At 38.4% G+C, this 20,308-nt stretch overlaps 1 protein-coding gene across 11 annotated transcripts in view; it reads right to left on the bottom strand.

Annotated features, from left to right (window-relative positions):
- DLG2 (discs large MAGUK scaffold protein 2) overlaps positions 1-20,308 on the bottom strand; it is a 2,071,189-nt gene that overhangs the window by 412,525 nt on the left and 1,638,356 nt on the right. For all 11 annotated transcript variants that reach the window (XM_059930672.1, XM_059930680.1, XM_059930673.1 and 8 more), the window contains one exon: positions 6,345-6,413. In XM_059930672.1, the coding sequence (XP_059786655.1) occupies positions 6,345-6,413 (69 nt within the window). The remainder of the gene's footprint in view (positions 1-6,344; positions 6,414-20,308) is intronic.

Raw genomic sequence — 20,308 nt, 5'->3', positions numbered from 1 at the left:
ATTTACAATTGTTATATCTTCTTGGATTGATCATGTAGTGTTCTTCCTTGTCTCTTGTAACAGTCTTTATTTTAAAGTCTATTTCGTCTGATATGAGTATTGCTACTCCATCTTTCTTTTGGTTTCCTTTTGCATGGAATATCTTTTTTGGTTTCCTTTTGCATGGAATATCTTTTTCCATCCTCTTACTTTCAATCTGTATGTGTCCCTAGTGGGTCTCTTGTAGACAGTATATATACAGGTCTTGTTTTTGTATCCACTCAGCCAGTCTGTGTCTTTTGGTTGGAGCATTTAATCCAACTACATTTAAGGTAATTGTCAATATGTATGTTCCAATTACATTTAAGGTAATTATCAATATGTATGTTCCTATTGACATTTAAAAAAAATCATTTATTTATTTATTTAGTTTTGGCTGTGTTGGGTCTTCATTTCTGTACGAGGGTTTTTTCTAGTTGCGGCAAGTGGGGGCCACTCTTCATCGCGGTGCACGGGCCCCTCACTATCGTGGCTTCTTTTGTTACGGAGCACAGGCTCCAGAAGCGCAGGCTCAGTAGTTGTGGCTCATGGGCCTAGTTGCTCCGTGGCATGTGGGATCTTCCCAGACCAGGGCTCGAACCCATGTCCCCTGCATTAGCAGGCAGATTCTCAACCACTGCGCCACCAGGGAAGACCCCTATTGACATTTTTAAAAAATTGTTTTGGATTTGTTTTTGTAGGTTTTTTTCCTTCCCTTCCTCTTTTGTTCTCTTCTCTTGTGATTTGATGACTGTCTTTAGTGTGTGTTTGGGTTGCTTGTGTGTGTGTGTGTGTGTACCTATTGTACTTTTTTGGTTTGCAGTTCCCATGAGGTTTTTAAAATTTTTAAGTTTTATTCTTTTTTTAAAAAATTTATTTATTTGTTTGTTTGCTTGTTTGTTTATGGCTGTGCTGGGTCTTCGTTACTGCTTATGGGCTTTCTCTGGTTGTGGCAAGCGGGGGCTACTCTTTGTTGCGGTGTGTGGGCTTCTCATTGCGGTGGCTTCTCGTTGTGGAGCATGGGTTCTAGGCACGCGGGCTTCAGTAGCTGCAGCGCATGGGCTCAGTATTTGTGGCTTGCAGGCTCTAGAGCGCAGGCTCAGTAGTTGTGGCACACAGGCTTAGTTGCTGTGCCGCATGTGGGATCTTCCCGGACCAGGGCTCGAACCCGTGTCCCCTGCATTGGCAGGCGGATTCTTAACCACTATGCCACCAGGGAAGTCCCCCCATGAGGTTTTGATATAGCAGTCTATATATACACAAGGTTATATTAAGTTGCTGGTCTCTTTCCACCTAAAGAAGTTCCTTTAGCATTTGTTGTAAACGTGGTTTGGTGGTGAATTCTCTTAGCCTTTGCTTGTCTGTAAAGCTTTTGATTTCTCTGTCAAATCTGAATGAAAGCCTTGCTGTGTAGAGTATTCTTGGTTGTAGGTTTTTCCATTTCATCACTTTAAATATATTTTACCACTCCCTTCTGGCCTGCAGAGTTTCTGCTGAAAAATCTGCTGAAAACTTTATGGGGATTCCCTTGTATGTTATTTGTTGCTTTTCCCTTGTTGTCTTTAATATTTTTTCTTTCTCTTTAATTTTTGCCAGTTTGAATAATATATGTCTAGGCGTGTTCCTCCTTGGGTTCATCCTGTATGGGACTCTCTGCACTCCCTGGACTTGAGTGAGTGTTTCCTTTCTCATATTAGGGAAGTTTTTGGCTATAATATCTTTAAATATTTTCTCAGGCCCTTTTTCTTTCTCTTCTCCTTTGTTGACACCTGTAATGTGAACGTTGGTGCGTTTAATGTTGTCGCAGATGTCTCTGAGACTGTCCTCATTTCTTTTCATTTTTTGTTCTTTATTTTGTTCTGTGGCAGTGATTTCCACCACTCTGTCTTCTGGCTCACTTCTGCCTCAGTTATTCTGCTATTGATTCCTTCTAGTGTATTTTTCATTTCAGTTATTGTGTTGTTCATCTCTGTTTGTTTGTTCTTTAAATCTTCTAGCTCCTTGTTAAACATTTTTTTGTATCTTCTCAATCTGTGCCTCCATTCTTTTTCTGAACTTTTGCATCATCTTTACTATCATTACTCTGAATTATTCTTCAGGTAGATTGCCTATCTCCTCTTGATTTAGTTGTTCTTGTGAGTTTTTATCTTGTTCCTTCATTTGCAACATATTTCTGTGTCATCTCATTTTGTCTACCTTTCTGTGTTTGTGGTCTCCTTTCCACAGGCTGCAGGATCATAGTTTCTCTTAGTTCTGGTGTCTGCCCCCTGTGGGTGAGGTTGGTCCTGGGGTTTGTGCAGGCTTCCTGGTGGAAGGGACTGGTGCCTGCCCTCTGGTGGGTGGAGCTGGGTCTTGTCTGTCTGGTGGGCAGGGCCGTGCCAAGGGGTGTGTTTTGAGGTAGCTGTGAGCTCAGTATGACTTTAGGCAGCCTGTCTGCTGATGGTGGAGCTGTATTCCTGTTTTGCTGGTTGTTTGGCCTGAGGCATTCCAGCTCTGGAGCTTGTAGGCTTTTGGGTGGGGCCAGGTCTTGGTGCCAAAAATGGGACCTCTGGGAGAGATCATGCCGATCAGTGTTCCCTGGGGCCTCTGCCACCAGTGTCCTTGCCCCCAGAGTGAGCTACCGCTGACCTTTGCCTCCTCAGGAGACCCTGCAAGACCCCTAGTTAGGTCTAGCCCTGGTTCCTATGGAGGTATTGCTTTGTGTTGGGTCCCAATGCATGCGAAACCTTGTGTGCGCCCTCCAAGAGTGGAGTCTCTGTTTCTCCCAGTCCTGTGGAGCTCCTGCACTCAGGACCCACTGGCCTTCAAAGCCAAATGCTCTGGGGGATTCTTTCTCCCGATGACTGACCCTCAGACTGTCTTGTAGGGCTATTTTTATGTGGGAACGTCCCTGTATAGCCTAAGTGGGTTTAATATTTTTTGGTGCTAGAGCTGTTTTTAATATGCTTGTCTGCGACCTCTTTCCTCAGTGTATGCTGACCATTATCCCCTTGGTAAGAGGAGTGACTGATGTTGGGGTGACCTGAGCCTGCACGGGATATTGAACGGGGGCCTCCCCTTGCTCTGAGGTTGTCGCTGCCCTGTGAGGGGCAGGGTCTGCTCTCCAGTTGGAGTAGAGGCCCTGAGATCTGTTTCTGAGCTGTGTTTCTGACCTGCAGTGTGACATAGGCAGGATTGGAGCACTCTCTCTGGGAGTGAAGCCACTGAGTTTTCCTCCTCTAGAGCTGTTCAACTGTGAGTGTGCTCTATTGTGTCACTTTTCACCTGTGGTGCTGGCTCATAAATTACACTGTTGCTGGAACTGCTCTCAGACCCACCTTAACAGTGGGTATGCCGGCAATTGGCCCTGGTGTCTTTCAGGTGTTGTTTTCACCAGACTACCAGCACAGATCCACTGAAGTCAGGTCCCAGGACTGCAGTAATTGTGCACCAGGACCTGCTGTGGGAGCTATGGAGGCAGCTCAGATTCTGGCCCGGTCCAGTCCCCATGTGTATGTGCACACAAACCCACAGTTGCTAAAGCTAGACCCATCTCAGCTGGGGTAGTACTCATTCATTTGGATATTCTGCAGGTGCTGAGTTTACAAAGCCGGCAGCGGGGGGTGTAAATCCGCATTTCCCACAACTGTGAGGAGAGATTTCAGCTCTTCTTCCTTAGTTGCATGGCCCATGAGGCTCAGCTGTGGTTTCAGCCCCCCCTCTGCATGTGGGCCTTCCACCAGTGTCTGTTCCTGAGGCTGCCCCAGAGCCTGCCCAGGTGGGTGGGGTCAGAGGCGGCAACAGGTGGGGCAAATGCCAGCCTGCTGGGGTGGGTGGGGCATGTGAGCCTGCTTGGGCTGTGGGGGTGGAGGAGGGGGCAGGGGTGAGTGAGCCTGCTCTTGCAGGCCGTGGCCAAGGCAGGTGAGGCGTGCAAGCCTGCTCAGGCAGGAGCCCCTTCTAGTGCCCAGGGAGGCAGGGGCTGGTGCATGGGCAAGGGGGCTGCAATGGTGGCCTGGGCTTCTTCCACAAACATTCCCGCTTGTAGAGTTCTGTACCCCCATCCCTTCAGGCTCTCTCTTTGCAGCTAATAGCAGTCCCCTCCCTGGGTCTGCTCTCCAAACCCCAGGTTCTAGCACCCAGCCTCCATCCGCACCAGCAGACACGTGTCTCAGGCTGGGACGTGCAGGGCTGTGGCACCGACCATTCATGTAGGTCTCACTCTGTCCTGCCTCCCACAGACTGGTTGCTGTGCTCTCCTCCGAGTCCCTGAAGCTCCCCTTCTGTCCTAGCTGATCTCCCTACTAGCGAGGGGGCTTCCCTGGGTGTGGGAACCTCTCCTCTCTTTCAGTTCCCCCCCAGGGGTGCAGGTCGTGTCCTGTTTCCTCTCGTCTTTTTAAAATTTCTTTTGTCCTACCCAGTTGCATGGGGATCGTTCTTGTCCTTTTAGGTGTCCGAGGTCCTCTGCTAGTGTTCAGCAGGTGCTCTGTCAGAATTGTTCCATTCTTGATGTACTTTTATGGGGAGAGGTGAACTCCATGTCCTCCTATTCTGCCATCTTGACTCCTCCCCCACTCCTATCTCAGTTTTTGTTTTCTTGTTTAATAGAGGAGCTAAAATTGTTTGATGTTCTTTACCGCCAAAAACAGTAGAGGAGGACTAGGAAGAGAAGGAGGTATCCTTTTGAGGGGAGGGCAGTGTTCATGCAGAGGTCACATTCCTTTCACTCATGTTCCCATGGGTTTGCGGACATGCAGTGGATTTCCTTAGCTAAAGGCAAGAAAGGGCTCCCCATGAAAAGTGTTTATAAAATTTATGCTGTTCCAGGAAGGAAAGGCTACCATCTCCCTCCCAAGTGGATGTCCACTTAGTCATGGAGTTTGCTGACTTGCCCTGGGGAGAGAAGATGAGACTGTCAGGCAGGGAGAAAGGAGGCAAGGACTAGCCCTAGTAAGTTCCACCTGAGGGGCAGGAAAGATGCATGCTGCTCATGTCTGCAAGCCTCACATGTGAAGCTGCTGAGGACAGGTGAGAAAGGGCGACTGTGTGCTTGTGAGGAGGGATTGGTGCAGCTGGGGCAAAGTGGGTGAGTGCATCAGAGGACTACAGTGTGCTACTGCCAGGGGGTTTTGTAGAAAAGATCGCTGGTGCTCCCAGGGGACCACATGCTGGGGGAGTTGCTTGCGTTTCTTAGCATTGGTGCCTGTTTGTTTGGTTCTCTACCCATCCAGGCTACATCACCAGTGATAGCCAACAGAAAGGGGGACTGCCACAGGAGAATGTGAGGAATGCCATTTCCCTTTTTTTTTTTTTTTAACTTCATTTCTACCAGAGAAGAAATCTAAGAGAAAGGAAGATCTAGAGGGCGGTATGAGAGAGAGAGCAGATCACTCCTCTATCAACTCCAGAGCACTTTGGTGGACCCCAAGTCTTAATTATGTTGGAAAGAGAGACAGAGGTTTGACTGAAAACACAAGATTTTAAAATAGAGAGAATAAGTAATAGAGATTTTAACTGAAATGCCATTAAGGAAGTCTACTTGTTATTGAGAAATAGGGTTGAACAAAGCATAGTTGGTAACAGATATTGGAAAAATAAAGTGATTTAATTTTTATACGGTAACCAATTAAGTGTTCTCAATTAAATCAGTTGCGATTATAAAGCAAGTGGATGGAAATATTAACACCCTCTTCTCAGCCCCTTCAGCTTCTATCTGATTGATTGGGGAATTTAGAAATACAAAATACTAAGTCCTCTACACGTAAGCCTGGCCAGCCAACATCACCATTCTTATTTCCTGCCTCGCACACCTTGCGCCAAAGCACTCAGTGGCCTTTTGACAGCTGACATCCGCTTAGATGTTCATGTTTCTGCATGTGCTCTTTCTCCTGCAGGGAGTACCCTTCCTTCCAATGTCTGTCAGGCAAATATCCACAGATGCTTCAGTTCTCAGCTTCAGAGTTATATCTTCTCTGAAACCATCATGACCTGTTCCCCCCATCCCTCTTTGATGCCCATTTTCAGTCAGATAGCTATCCTTTCTGGATCCTTCATTAATCCCTCATACGTATTTCCTGTGTGATGCTCACACTGTTATGTGCAGGTGTGTGTTTATATTTGTCACTCTCAATAGATAATGAGTCCTCTGAAGGAAAAGATCTTATTTGACTTGTTCAGTGTACTACCTAGCATGGTGCTTGGCATATATATAACATAGCTTCATAGATATTTGCTAACAGAAAGAAAAAAAAGGGGTAAAGTGGGGAGGGAGGGAGGAAGGAATTTATGCTCAAAGTGACGAGGGTGCTCGGTTTGGTTTAAGAGAAGACTCCATATTATTCTTATCTTACCCTTCCAGGGAGATGGCCCGTTGGAGAGTCACTGAAGGCTGGCGGGTTGTAGTGCTGTGTTGGGAATGACTGCAAGAAAAGAAAGAAAAAACAAACATCATTTATTTAAAATATCTTTGCACATTCTAATAGTCTTATTGTCATGAAAAGAATCAATCTTGGAAGAAATACAGGAGAGATTAAATGACTGTTCTTTGGTGATAAGCAGAATCATCCACCACAATATAACACTCTACCAGATAAGGGGTTAATATTTCTTTATAATTTGATTTCAACATGTATTAATCAAAAGTAAGCTTTAAATGAAGGGTAGCCATGAAAAGAAACAAATATATTTGGAAGAGGTAATTATTTTCCCCTTGGAATAAGATAACATAAAGCATAAAAACAAATTTCACTATGATGCAATATATTATTTTTTTAATGCAGAACATTTTTTCTAACAAAATTCTAAACAGCAAATTTGCAAATTGGAGTAGTATTTAATTAGTATAAATTTATTAGTTTACATTTGCAATACTTGTAAAAATAACAATAATTCAACGATTGAACACAAAAATTTGAAAAATGGGATTTCCAGTTGCATATCAACATTAGTTAGAATTTAAGGTAATTCCGTATTTATTTTGGTTACATGATAACAAGGTAAGACTGATTTTATAGATAAGTATTTGCACTAGAAATTATATTGTATATATAGTAGTATCTAATATTTATTGAGTACTTATTGCCTGAGTTACTTTTCTAATTATAATTTTACATCCTTTATTTCTTACAACTCTATGAGGTACGTACTGTCCCATTTGACAGATGAGGAAATTAAGGTACAGGAAGGTTTAAAACTTGCCCAAATTCACGTGGTAAATACCTGTGCTCGAAACAGTATCTAGACTGATTCTAGTGCCATTCTTCTTAACCATCATATTATATCACCTTCCAAATGGTAACAATTTTTTTTGGCTTTGAAAGAATTTGTTTTGCAATTTCAGAATACTCTTCAATTAGAGGGAGACTCTCTTTCATCTGAGATATGCACAATGACAATCCAAGAGCATATTGTAATGAATTGTGAGTTTCCTATGTATTAAATTAAAGTATACAATAAAATGTATTTCAGTGTGTAATTTTAGTTTGTAGTATTAGTTTAAAAACTTATTTGTAACATTAGTTACATATACATGTAGTGTGTGAAGGTGTGTATATACAAATATATGTATAGAGAAAAACTTGAGTAAAATATTTGCAGAACATGAAGCAACTTCACACAATTCTAAGACTTCTCAGCACATACTTTGAAAACACTGACATTGCCATAGAGAGCCAAGCAAATAGGCTGCAGATTTTTCATTCAGAACTTTTGTTATTATGGGTGAGAGGAGGTGTTTCTCTGTGACTAGCATTTAACTGTGTCATGGATGACATTTATCTGAGGTTGAGAGGGCAGAATTTGGAGACTATGGCTAAGACCTAGAGAATGGTCGTCGTCTTCAAATTACGGATTGTATCCTTTGTTTCCTGGCATCCCTCATAGTGCCGAGCATCACTTATGTCCACTAAGCATGTTTTGATTGGCCAACTGAAAGGCAGCATAGCATTGAGGAGCTGGACCATGTAGCCAGGCTGCCTGAGTTCAAATTTCAGCTCTGCCACATAGACCAATGTGACCTTGATTGAGTTTCTTAAAGTTCTCTGTAACAGTACCTTCCTCATAGGGTAGTTATTCAATGAATACAGTGTTTAGAACAGTGTCTGTCTGTCTGTTACATGGCAAAAGCTACATAAGAAGTGTTAAATAAGCTGATATGATTTAGCAGAGTGTGCACTTTGAGATCTTTCTTTAGTACTAAATAAGCATAATTAATTATTTAGATCACTTCAATTAGCCATATAGTCAGTGCCACAAGGTATAGATTTGTGAGTATATTATAACTTTGGTGGTCACTATCAATCAATTAAAATGTTTTCTGTTGTAAAAACATTATAAAATTAATAGAAATCAATTAATCAATCAATCTGCCACAGCAATCAATCAATCAACCAAGAAAAAAGAAATAAAAGGTATCCAGATTGGAAGGGAAGAGGAAAAATCATCATTATATGCAGATGACATGATGATACTATACAGAGAGAGAAAATCCTAAAGGCACCAACAGAAAACTACTAGAGCTCATCAATGAATTTGGTAAAGTTGCAGGATACAAAATTAATATGCAAAAATCTGTTGCATTTCTTTACACTAGCAATGAAATATCAGGGAAAGTAAAAAAAAAAAAAAAACCTTTAAAATTGCCTAAAAAAATACTTTTAGGCATAAACCTGACCAAGGAGATGAGACATATGCTGAGAACTATAAAACAACACTGATAAAGGAAACTGTAGATGGGTCAAAGAAATGGAACGATAACTCATGCTCTTGGATTGGAAGAATTCATATTGTTTAAATGGCCACACTACCCAAAGCAATCTACAGATTTAATGTGATCCCTATCAAATTACCCATGACATTTTCCACAGAACTTGAAAAAATAACTCTAAAATTTATATGGAACCACAGAAGACCCAGAATTGCCAAAGCAATCCTGAGGAAAAAGAAAAAAGCTGGCGGTATAACCCTCCCAGACTTCAGACAATACTACAAAGTTACAGTAATAAATACAGTATGGTGCTGGCACAAAAACAGACATATGAATCAATGGGACAGGACAGAAAACCCAGAAATTAACCCACACACTTATGGTCAAAATTAATCTACAACAAGAAGGCAAGAATGTATAATGGAGAAAAGACAGTCTCTTCAATAAGTGGTGCTGGGTAAACTGTACAGCTACATGTAAAAAAAAATGAAATTAGAACACTCTCTAACACCATACACAAAAATAAACCCCAAAAGGATCAAAGACCTAAATGTAAGACTGGATCTATAAAACTCCTAGAAGAGAACACACGCAAAACCAACATTCTCTGACATAAATTGTAGCAATGTTTTCGTAGGTCAGTCTCCCAAAGCAATATAAATAAAAGCAAAAATAAACAAATGGGACCCAGTCAAATTTACAAGCTTTTGCATACCAAAGGAAACAAAATGAAAAGACAACCTATGGAATGGGAGAATATATTTGTAAATGATGCAACCGACAAGTGATTAATCTCCAAAATATAAAATTATGCAGCTCAATATCAAAAAAAAAAAAGACCCAATCAGAAAATGGGCAGGAGACCTAAATAGACATTTCTCCAAAGAAGACACATAGATGGCCAACAGGCACATAAAAAGTTGCTCAACATGGCTAATTACTAGAGAAATGCAAATCAAAACTACAATGAGGTATCATTGCTGGTCAGAATGGCCATCATTAAAAAGTCTACAAATAACAAATGCTGGAGAGGGGGTGGAGAAAAGGGAAGACTCCTATACTGTTGGTGAGAATGTAAACTGGTGCAGCCATTATGGAAAACAGTATGGAGGTTCCTCAAAAACTAAAATCTAAAAATAGAGTTGGCATATGCTACAGCAATCCCATTCCTTGTCATATATCTATCTGGAAAAGACGAAAACTGTAACTTGAAAAGATACGTGTACCCCAGTGTTTATAGCAGCACTATTCACAATAGCCAAGACATGGAAGCAACCAATGTCCATCAGCAGATGAATGGATAAAGATGTGGTATACACACACACACACACACACACACACACACACACACACACACACACACAAAACACTGGAATATTAATCATGAAAAGAATGAAATAATTCCATTTGCAGCAACATGGATGGACATAGAGATTATCATACTAAGTGAAGTAAATCAGACAGACAAGTATCATATGCTATCACTTAGATGTGGAATCTAAAATGATACAAATGGACTTATTTACAAAACAGAAATAGATTCACAAAGAACAGACTGGTGGTTGCCAAGGGGGAGAGGGGTGGGGGAGGGATGGATTGGGAGTTTGGGGTTAGCGGATGCAAACTATTATATATAGAATGGATAAACAACAAGGTCCTACTGTATAGCACAGGGAACTATATTCAATATCCTGTGATAAACCGTATGGAAAAGAACATAAAAAAAATTATATATGTATAACTGAATCACTTTGCTGTACAGCAGAAATTAACACAACATTGTAAATCAATTATACTTCAATTAAAAAAAAATTCTCTGACATAAATCGTAGCAATGTTTTCTTAGGTCACTCCCCCCAGGCAATAGAAACAAAAGCAAAAACAAACAAATGGGACCTGATCAAATTTACAAGCTTTTGCATAGCAAAGGAAACAAAACAAAAAGACAACCTAGGGAACAGAAGAAAATATTGCAAATGATGTGACCAACAAGGGTTAATTCCCAAAATGTACAAACAGCTCATACAACTCAATAACAAAAAAACCAAACAACCAATCAAAAAATGAGCAGAAGACCTAAATAGACATCTCCAAAGAAGACACATATTGGGTTGGCTAACAGGTACGTGAAAAGATGCTCAACATCGCTAATTATTACAGAAATGCAAATCAAAACTACAATGAGGTATCATCTCACACCAGTCAGAATGACCATCATCAAAAAGTCTACAAATAATAAATGCTGGAGAGGGTGTGGGGAAAAAGGAACCCTCCTACACTGTTGGTGAGAATGTAAACTGGTGCAGCCCCTATGGTAAACAGTATGGAGTTCCTTAAGAACCTGAAAATGGAGTTACCACATGATCCAGCAATCCCACTCCCGGGCGTATATCTGGAGAAAACTCTAATTCGAAAAGATAAATGCATTCCAGTGTTCATAGCAGCACTATTTACAATAGCCAAGACATGGAAGCAACCTAAATGTCCATCAACAGATGAATGGATAAAGAAGGTGTGGTATGTATACATAATGGAATATTATTTATCCATAAAAAAGGATGAAATAATGCCATTTGCCACATGGACCTAGAGATTATCATACTAAGTGAAGTAAGTCAGACAGGGAAAGACAAATATCATATGATATCACTTAGATGTGGAATCTAAAAAAATACAAATGAACTTATTTACAAAACAGAAACATTCACAGACATAGAAAACAAACTTATGGTTACCAAAGGGAAAAGGGGGCAGAGAGGGATAAATTAGGACTTTGGGATTAGCAGATATAAACTACTATACATAAAATAGGTAAACAACAAGGTCCTACTATATTGCACAGGGAAGTATATTCAATATTGTGTAATAAACTATAATGGAAAAGAATATGAAAAAGAATATATATATATTCACATATACATATATGTAACTGAATCACTTTGTTGAAGACCCAAAACTAACACAACGTTGTAAATCAACTATACTTCAATTAAAAAATTAAATGGAAATCAAAATAAGAGAGTAAAAAAATTCACATATAATTCCACTGCCTTGTCTCAGACTTTACAGAATCATCTAATTTAATTCTCAGAGCTGTCGTATAAGGAAGGTATGAGAATCCCCATTTTATATTTAAGAAAACACAAAGAACTTAAATAACATGTCAGAAAACAACAGCTTGCAAATACAGAGCCAGAATTCAACCTAAGCCCCTCTTGTTGCCAAGTGTTTGTACTTTAAACTCTATGCTACTGAGTCTCTGTATTTCCACATGTGTTTCATATCATTTTATATATACACAGACCATATATAACTTCATATCTGCATTCCTCCCCCCCTTACATTATAATTTAATCACTCCTGGTAAGGTCTCCATAATTATTATTTTGGTGTTATATAATGTTATTTACTCTGAAGATGTAATTTATTTAATCATCCTTTTACAGATGGATATTTGGGTTATTTCTATTGTTTTAATATTATAAACAATGCTGCAATGAACATACTGATATCAATTACTTTGTTTTACTTGACAATTTCCTTTGAATGTATTCCCCCAAATGGAAACATTTATTTGGTTATGTTTTATGACTTATGTTATTAATTACTTTTCAAAAGTTTCTACCATTTTATTGCTTCTAAAAATATACATATATGTGCCAGTTTCACCACAATCTTATAAGCCCTGCTATTATAATTACAAAAAAATTGAGGGGCTTCCCTGGTGGCACAGTGGTTGAGAGTCTGCCTGCCAATGCAGGGGACATGGGTTTGAGCCCTGGTCTGGGAAGATCCCACATGCTGCGGAGCAACTGGGCCTGTGAGCCACAACTACTGAGCCTGCGCATCTGGAGCCTGTGCTCCGCAACAAGAGAGGCCGCAACAGTGAGAGGCCCGTGCACCGTGATGAAGAGTGGCCCCCCACTCGCCACAACTAGAGAAAGCCCTCGCACAGAAACGAAGACCCAACACAGCCAAAAAATAATAATAAAAAAAAATAAATAAAATTTATAAAAAACAAAAAAGTCAACTTCCTTTAAAAAAAAATTGATAATAGGTACAAAATGATGCTTCAGATTTATGAGTATTTCTTTATTCATGAGAATGACTTTTTTTCTATATGCTTATTTGCTAATTGTATTTTTTTGTTTAAACTGTTCAAGCTTTTCCTTTCACATTTATCTTCCACTGGTTTAGAGAGTACCAACATTTCTTGGGTAAAGATCAACGATGCTTACTAAGCAAGATTAATGAGTAACTGTAATCACTGATAGCTTCCTCACCAATAACCTGGCCCATATAATGAAAACAAAGAAATATTCAGTAATCTCACTTATCATTACCTTAAACTAATTACTTTAATATTCTGCCCCAAATTATTCCAAAAATGTCCCTTTAAAAGTTTTAGTGACACTTAGATTAAGTGCAAAAGGTACCATGAAGTGCTCATAGAATTTGACTCCTTTTGTGTTACACGTGCAAAGTCAGCCAGTTTCTCCTAGCATGTAAATTTGGAACAAACAGAGCTTTTTACAACATGTAATTACCCTTTTACTCTACTAAGACATGTATGGTGAATTACCTGACAGTCAAGACCTACAGATGCAAGGGAATTTTTGCTATACCCTGATAGTAACATTTAAGCAGTAATTGCAGTCAGTATTAGAAGCTACCTGATGGTGATAATAAGTGGTATATAAAAAAAAAATGAAATATCTGTCTTCCCCTTGGGACCAAGTAGGTTTCATCCTTTCTGTATCATTGGCTACATACATAGCATGCTGCTAGTTCTACCATGACTAAGAAATTATAGGTGACAACTGCCTGGCTCTTTCACCTCTTGAGGCAGAGAGGCCAGCCAGACGGAATTCTGAGAAGTGTAGTGGAAAGAACCAAGGAAGGAAAGCACAGCTAAAACTTAAATCTTTCAAAAGCTAAAAGAATTGTAAAGCCAAACCAGCTTTACAACAAATGTTAAAGGAAATTCTCTGGGCAAGAAAGAAAAGGCCACAACTAGGAACAAGAAAAGTACAGAAGGAAAGAGAGTTCACTGGTAAAGGCAAACATACAGTAGAGGTAGGAAATCACCTACACACAAAGCTAGTAGGGAGGTTAAAAGAGAAAAGCAGTAAAGTCATCTGTATCCACAATAAGAGGTTAAAGGCTACACAAAACAATTAGATGTAAAGTATGGTATCAAAAACAGTAAGCATGAGGGGAGGAGAGTACAAATCAAGGGTGTTTAAAATGCATTTGAAATGAAGATATCAGCAATTGAAAACAGCCACATATATATACAGACCACTATAAAAAATAAAAAAAAAAAACTCATGCTAATGGCAAACCAGAAATCTACAATAGATACAAACAAAAAAGAAAAAGGAATCCAAGTATAACACTAAAGATAGTCATCAAACCATAAGAGAACAAAAGAAAAAAAAAAGATTTACAAAAAGAAATACAAAACAATAAAATGGCAATAAGAACATACATATTAGTGATTACTTTAAATGTGAACGGACTAAATATTCCAACCAAAAGACACAGATTGGCCAAATGGATAAAAAAAAAAAAAAGACCCATATATATGCTAACTACAAGCGATTCACTTTATTTATTTATTTAGAGATTCACCTTAGATCTAGAGAGAGAAACAGACTGAAAGTGAGGGGATGGAAAAAGATATTCCATGCAAATGGAAATCAAAGAAAGCTGGAGTAGCACTACTTTTATATCAGACAAAATAGGCTTTAAAGACTGTTACAAGAGACAAAGAAGGACATTACATAATGATCAAGGGATCAATCCAAGGAGAAGATACAACAATTGAAAATATATGTGCACCCAACATAGGAGCACCTCAATACATAATGCAAATGCTAACAGCTATAAAAGAAGAAATTAACAGTAACACAATAATACTGGGGGACTTTAACACCACACATCAATGGATGGATCATTCAGATAGAAAATCAATAAGAAAACATAGGCCTTAACTAACACACTAGACCATGAGGACTTAATTGACATTTATAGAGCATTCAACCTGAAGGCAGCTGAATACACATTCTTTTCAAGTGCACATGGAACATTCTCCAGGATAGATCACATGCTAGACCACAAACAAGGCTCAATAAATTTAAGAAAACTGAAATCATGTCAAGCATCTTTTCCAACCACATGCTATGAGACTAGAAATCAACTACAAGAAAAAAACTGCAAAAAACACAAACACATGGAGGCTAAACAATATGTTACTGAACAACCAATGGATCACTGAAGAAATCAAAGAGGAAATCAAAAAATACCTAGAGACAAATGACAACAAAAACACTGTGATTCAAGACCTATGGACATAGCAAACGCAGTTCTAAGAGGGAAGTTTAGAGCAATACAAGCTTACCTCAGGTAACAAGAAAAATCTCAAATAGCTTAACTTTACACCTAAAGCAACTACAGAAAGAAGAAGAAACAAAACTCCAAGTTAGTAGAAGGAAAGAAATCATAAAGATCAGAGCAGAAATAAATGAAATAGAAACAAAGAAAACAAGAGCAAAGATCAATAAAACTAAAAGCTGGTTCTTTGAGAAGATAAACAAAATTGATAAACCATTAGCCAGACTCATCAAGAAAAAGAGGGAGAGTACTCAAATCAATAAAATTAGAAATGAAAAGGGAGAAGTTACAACAGATGCTGCAAAAATACAAAGCATCCTAAGAGACTACTACCAGCAACTCTATGCCAATAAAATGGATAACCTGGAAGAAATGGGCAAATTCTTAGAAAGGTATAACCTTCCAAGACTGAACCAGGAAGAGATAGAAAATATGAACAGACCAATCACAAGTAATGAAATTGAAACTGTGATTAAAAATATTCCAACAAACAAAAGTGCAGGACCAGATGGCTTCACAGGTGAATTCTATCAAACATTTAGAGAAGAGTTACCACCCATCCTTCTCAAACTGTTCCAAACAATTGCAGAGGAAGGAACACTCCCAAACTCATTCTATGAGGCCACCATCACCCTGATACCAAAACCAGACAAAGATACTACAAAAAAGAAAATTACAGACCAATATCACTGATGAATGTAGATACAAAAATCCTCAACAAAATACTAGCAAACAGAATCCAACAATACATTAAAAGGATCATACACCATGATCAAGTGGGATTTATCCCAGGGATGCAAGGATTCTTCAATGTACACAAATCAGTCAATGTGATGTACCATATTAACAAATTGAAGAAGAAAAACCATATGATCATCTCCATAGATGCAGAAAAAGCTTTTGACAAAATTCAACACCCATTTATGATAAAAACTCTCCAGAAAGTGGGCATAGAGGGAACATACCTCCACATAATAAAGGCCATATATGACAAACCCACAGCAAACATCATTCTTAATGGTGAAAAACTGAAAGCATTTCCTCTAAGATCAGGAACAAGACAAGGATGTCCACTCTCGCCACTATTATTCAACATAGTTTTGGAAGTCCTAGCCACGGCAATCAGAGAAGGAAAAGAAATAAAAGGCATACAAATTGGAAAAGAAGAAATAAAATTGTCACTGTTTGCAGATGACATGATACTATACATAGAGAATCCTAAAGATGCCACCAGAAAACTACTAGAGCTAATCAATGAATTTGCTAAAGTTGCAGGATACAAAATTAATGCACAGAAATCTCTTGCATTCCTATACACTAATGATGAAAAATCTGAAAGAGAAATTAAGGAAACACTCCCATTTACCATTGCAACAAAAAGAATAAAATACCTAGGAATAAACCTACCTAGGGAGACAAAAGACCTGTATGCAGAAAACTATAAGACACTGATGAAAGAAATTAAAGATGATACAAACAGATGGAGAGAGGTACCATGTTCTTGGATTGGAAGAATCAATATTGTGAAAATGACTATACTACCCAAAGCAATCTACAGATTCCATGCAATCCCTATCAAATTACCAATGGCATTTTTTACAGAACTAGAACAAAAAATCTTTAACTTTGTATGGAGATACAAAAGATCCCAAATAGCCAAAGCTGTCTTGAGGGAAAAAAACGGAGCTGGAGGAATCAGACTCCCTGACTTCAGACTATACTACAAAGCTACAGTAATCAAGACAATATGGTACTGGCACAAAAACAGAAATATAGATCAATGGAACAGGATAGAAAGCACAGAGATAAACCCACGCACTTATGGTCAACTAATCTATGAAAAGGAGGCAAGGATATACAATGGAGAAAAGACAGCCTCTTCAATAAGTGGTGCTGGGAAAACTGAACAGTTACATGTAAAAGAATGAATTTAGAACACTCCCTAACACCACACACAAAAATAAACTCAATATGGATTAGAGACCTAAATGTAAGACTAGACACTATAAAACTCTTAGAGGAAAACATAGGAAGAGCACTCTTTGACATAAATCACAGCAAGATCTTTTTTGATCCACCTCCTAGAGTAATGGAAATAAAAACAAAAATAAACAAATGGGACCTAATGAAACTTCAAAGCTTTTGCACAGCAAAGGAAACTACAAACAAGAGAAAAAGACAACCCTCAGAATGGGAGAAAATATTTGCAAATGAACCAATGGACAAAGGATTAATCTCCAAAATATATAAATAGCTCATGCAGCTCCATCTTAAAGAAACAAACAACCCAATCCAAAAATGGGCAGAAGACCTAAGTAGACATTTCTCCAGAGAAGACATACAGATGGCCACGAAGCACATGAAAAGCTGCTCAACATCACTAATGATTAGAGAAATGCAAATCAAAACTACAATGAGCACCTCACACCAGGTAGAATGGGCATCATCAGAAAATCTACAAACAACAAATGCTGGAAAGGGTGTGGAGAAAAGGAACCCTCTTGCACTGTTAGTGGGAATGTAAATTGATACAGCCACTATGGAGAACAGTATGGAGGTTCCTTAAAAAACTAAAAATAGAATTACCATATGACCCAGCAATCCCACTACTAAACATATACCCAGAGAAAACCATAAATCAAAAAGACACATGCACCCCAATATTCATTGCAGCACTATTTACAATAGCCGGGTCATGGAAGCTACCTAAATGCCCATCGACAGACGAATGGATAAAGAAGTTGTGGTACATATATACAATGGAATATTACTTAGCCATAAAAGGGAATGAAATTGGGTCATTTGTAGAGACATGGATGGATCTAGAGACTGTCATACGGAGTGAAGTAAGTTAGAAAGAGAAAAACAAATATTGTATATTAATGCATATATGTGGAACCTAAGAAGATGGTACAGATGAACCGGTTTGCAGGGCAGAAATAGAGACACATATATAGAGAACGTATGGACACCAAGGGGGGAAAGTGGCGGGTGGTGGTGGTGGGATGAATTGGGAGGTTGGGATTGACATATATACACTACTATGTATAAAATGAATAATAAGAATCTGCTGTATAAAAAGTAAAATTCTAAAATTAAAAAAATAGGGACTAAAAAAAAAATTAGAAAAGATCAATGAGACTAAAAGCTGGTTCTTTGAAAAGATAAACAAAATTGATAAACCTTTAGCCAGACTCATCAAGAAAAAAAGGAGAGGGTCCAAGTCAATAAAATCAGAAATGAAAAGGGAGAAATTACAACTGACACCACAGAAATAAAAAGGATCATAAGGGACTACTACAAGCAACTATACACCAATAATATGGACAGCCTAGAAGAAATGAAGAAATTCTTAGAAAGGTACAATCTTCCAAGACTGAACCAGGAGGAAATAGAAAATATGAACAGACCAATTAACAGAAATGATATTGAATAAATAATTTAAAAGTTCCCAACAAACAAAAGTCCAGGACCAGATGGCTTCACAGGTCAATTCTATCAAACATTTAGAGAAGAGTTAACACTTATCTTTCTGAAACTCTTCCAAAAAATTACAGAGGAATGAACACTCCCAAACTCATTCTACGAGGTCTCTGTCACCCTGATACCAAAACCAGAAAAGATACCACAAAAAAGAAAATTACAGGCCAGTATCACTGATGAACATAGATGCAGAAATCCTCAACAAAATACTAGCAAACTGAATCCAACAATACACTAAAAGGAGCATACACCATGACCAAGTGGGATTTATCCCTGGGGTGCAAGGATAATTCAGTATCCTCAAATCAATCAGTGTGATACACCACATTAACAAATTGAAGAATGAAAACAATATGGTCACCTCAATAGATGCAGAAAAAGCTTTGGACACCCATTTATGATAAAAACTCTTCAGAAAGTGAGCATAGATGGACCATACCTCAACATAATAAAGGCCATATATGACAAACCCACAGCTAACATCATACTCGATGGTGAAAACCTGAAAGGATTCCCTCTATGATCAGGAACAAGACAAGGATTCCTTTTCTCACAATTTTATTCAACACAGTTTTGGAAGTGCTAGCCATAGCAATCAGGGAAGAAAAAGAAATAAGAGGAATCCAAATTGGAAGGGAAGAAGTAAAACTGTGATTGTTTGTAGATGACATGATACTATACAGAGAAAATCCTAAAGGTGCCAAGAGAAAACTACCAGAGGGCATCAATGAATTCAGCAAAGTTGCAGGATACAAAATTAATATACAGAAATCTGTTGCAATTCTATACACTAAGAACGAAAGATAAGAGAGAGAAATTAAGGAAGCAATCCCATTTAGCATTGCAGCAAAAAGAATAAAATACCTAGCAGTAAACCTACCTAATGAGGCAATATACCTGTACTCAGAAAACTATAAGACACTGATGAAAGAAATTGAAGACAACACAAACAGAAAGATATACTGTGTTCTTGGATTGGAAGTATATGTATTGTGAAAATGACCACACTACCCAAGGCAATCTACAGATTCAATGAGATCCCTATCAAATTACCAATGGCATTTTTCACCAAAAAACCAAAAAATTTAAAATATGTATGGAAATATAAAAGACCTCTAATAGCCAAAATAATCTTGAGAAAGAAGAACAGAGCTTGAAGATTCATGCTGCCTGACTTCAGACTATTCTACAAAGCTACAGCAACTAAAACCGTATGGTACTTGCACAAAAGCAGACACAAAGATCAATGGAACAGGATCAAAAGCCCAGAAATAAACCCACACACTTATGGTCAATTAATCTACAACAAAGGAGGCAAGAATATACAGTGGAGAAAAGACAGTCTCTTTAATAAGCAGTGCTGGGAAACCTGGACAGCTACATGTAAAAAAGAATGATATGGGAACATTCTCTAACTCCATATACAAAAATAAACTCAAAATGGATTAAAGACCTAAATGTAAGACCAGATACTATAAAACTTCTAGAGGAAAATATAGACAGAACACTCTTTGACTTAAATTGCAGCAACATTGTTTTTTGGGTTTGTCTCCTAGAGTAATGGAAACAAAAGCAAAAATAAACAAATGGGACCTAATTAAACTGAAAAGCTTTTCCATAGCAAAGGAAACCATCAACAAAATGAAAAGACAACCTACAGAATGGGAGAAAATATTTGCAAACAGTGAGACTGACAAGGGATTAATCTCCAAAATATACGAATAGCTCATA

The sequence above is a fragment of the Balaenoptera ricei genome, chromosome 8 (assembly GCF_028023285.1).
Source record: "Balaenoptera ricei isolate mBalRic1 chromosome 8, mBalRic1.hap2, whole genome shotgun sequence".
Lineage (NCBI taxonomy): Eukaryota > Metazoa > Chordata > Mammalia > Artiodactyla > Balaenopteridae > Balaenoptera > Balaenoptera ricei.
The sequence above is the reverse complement of the archived record's forward strand: the minus strand, read 5'-3'. Positions and strand labels throughout refer to the sequence as shown.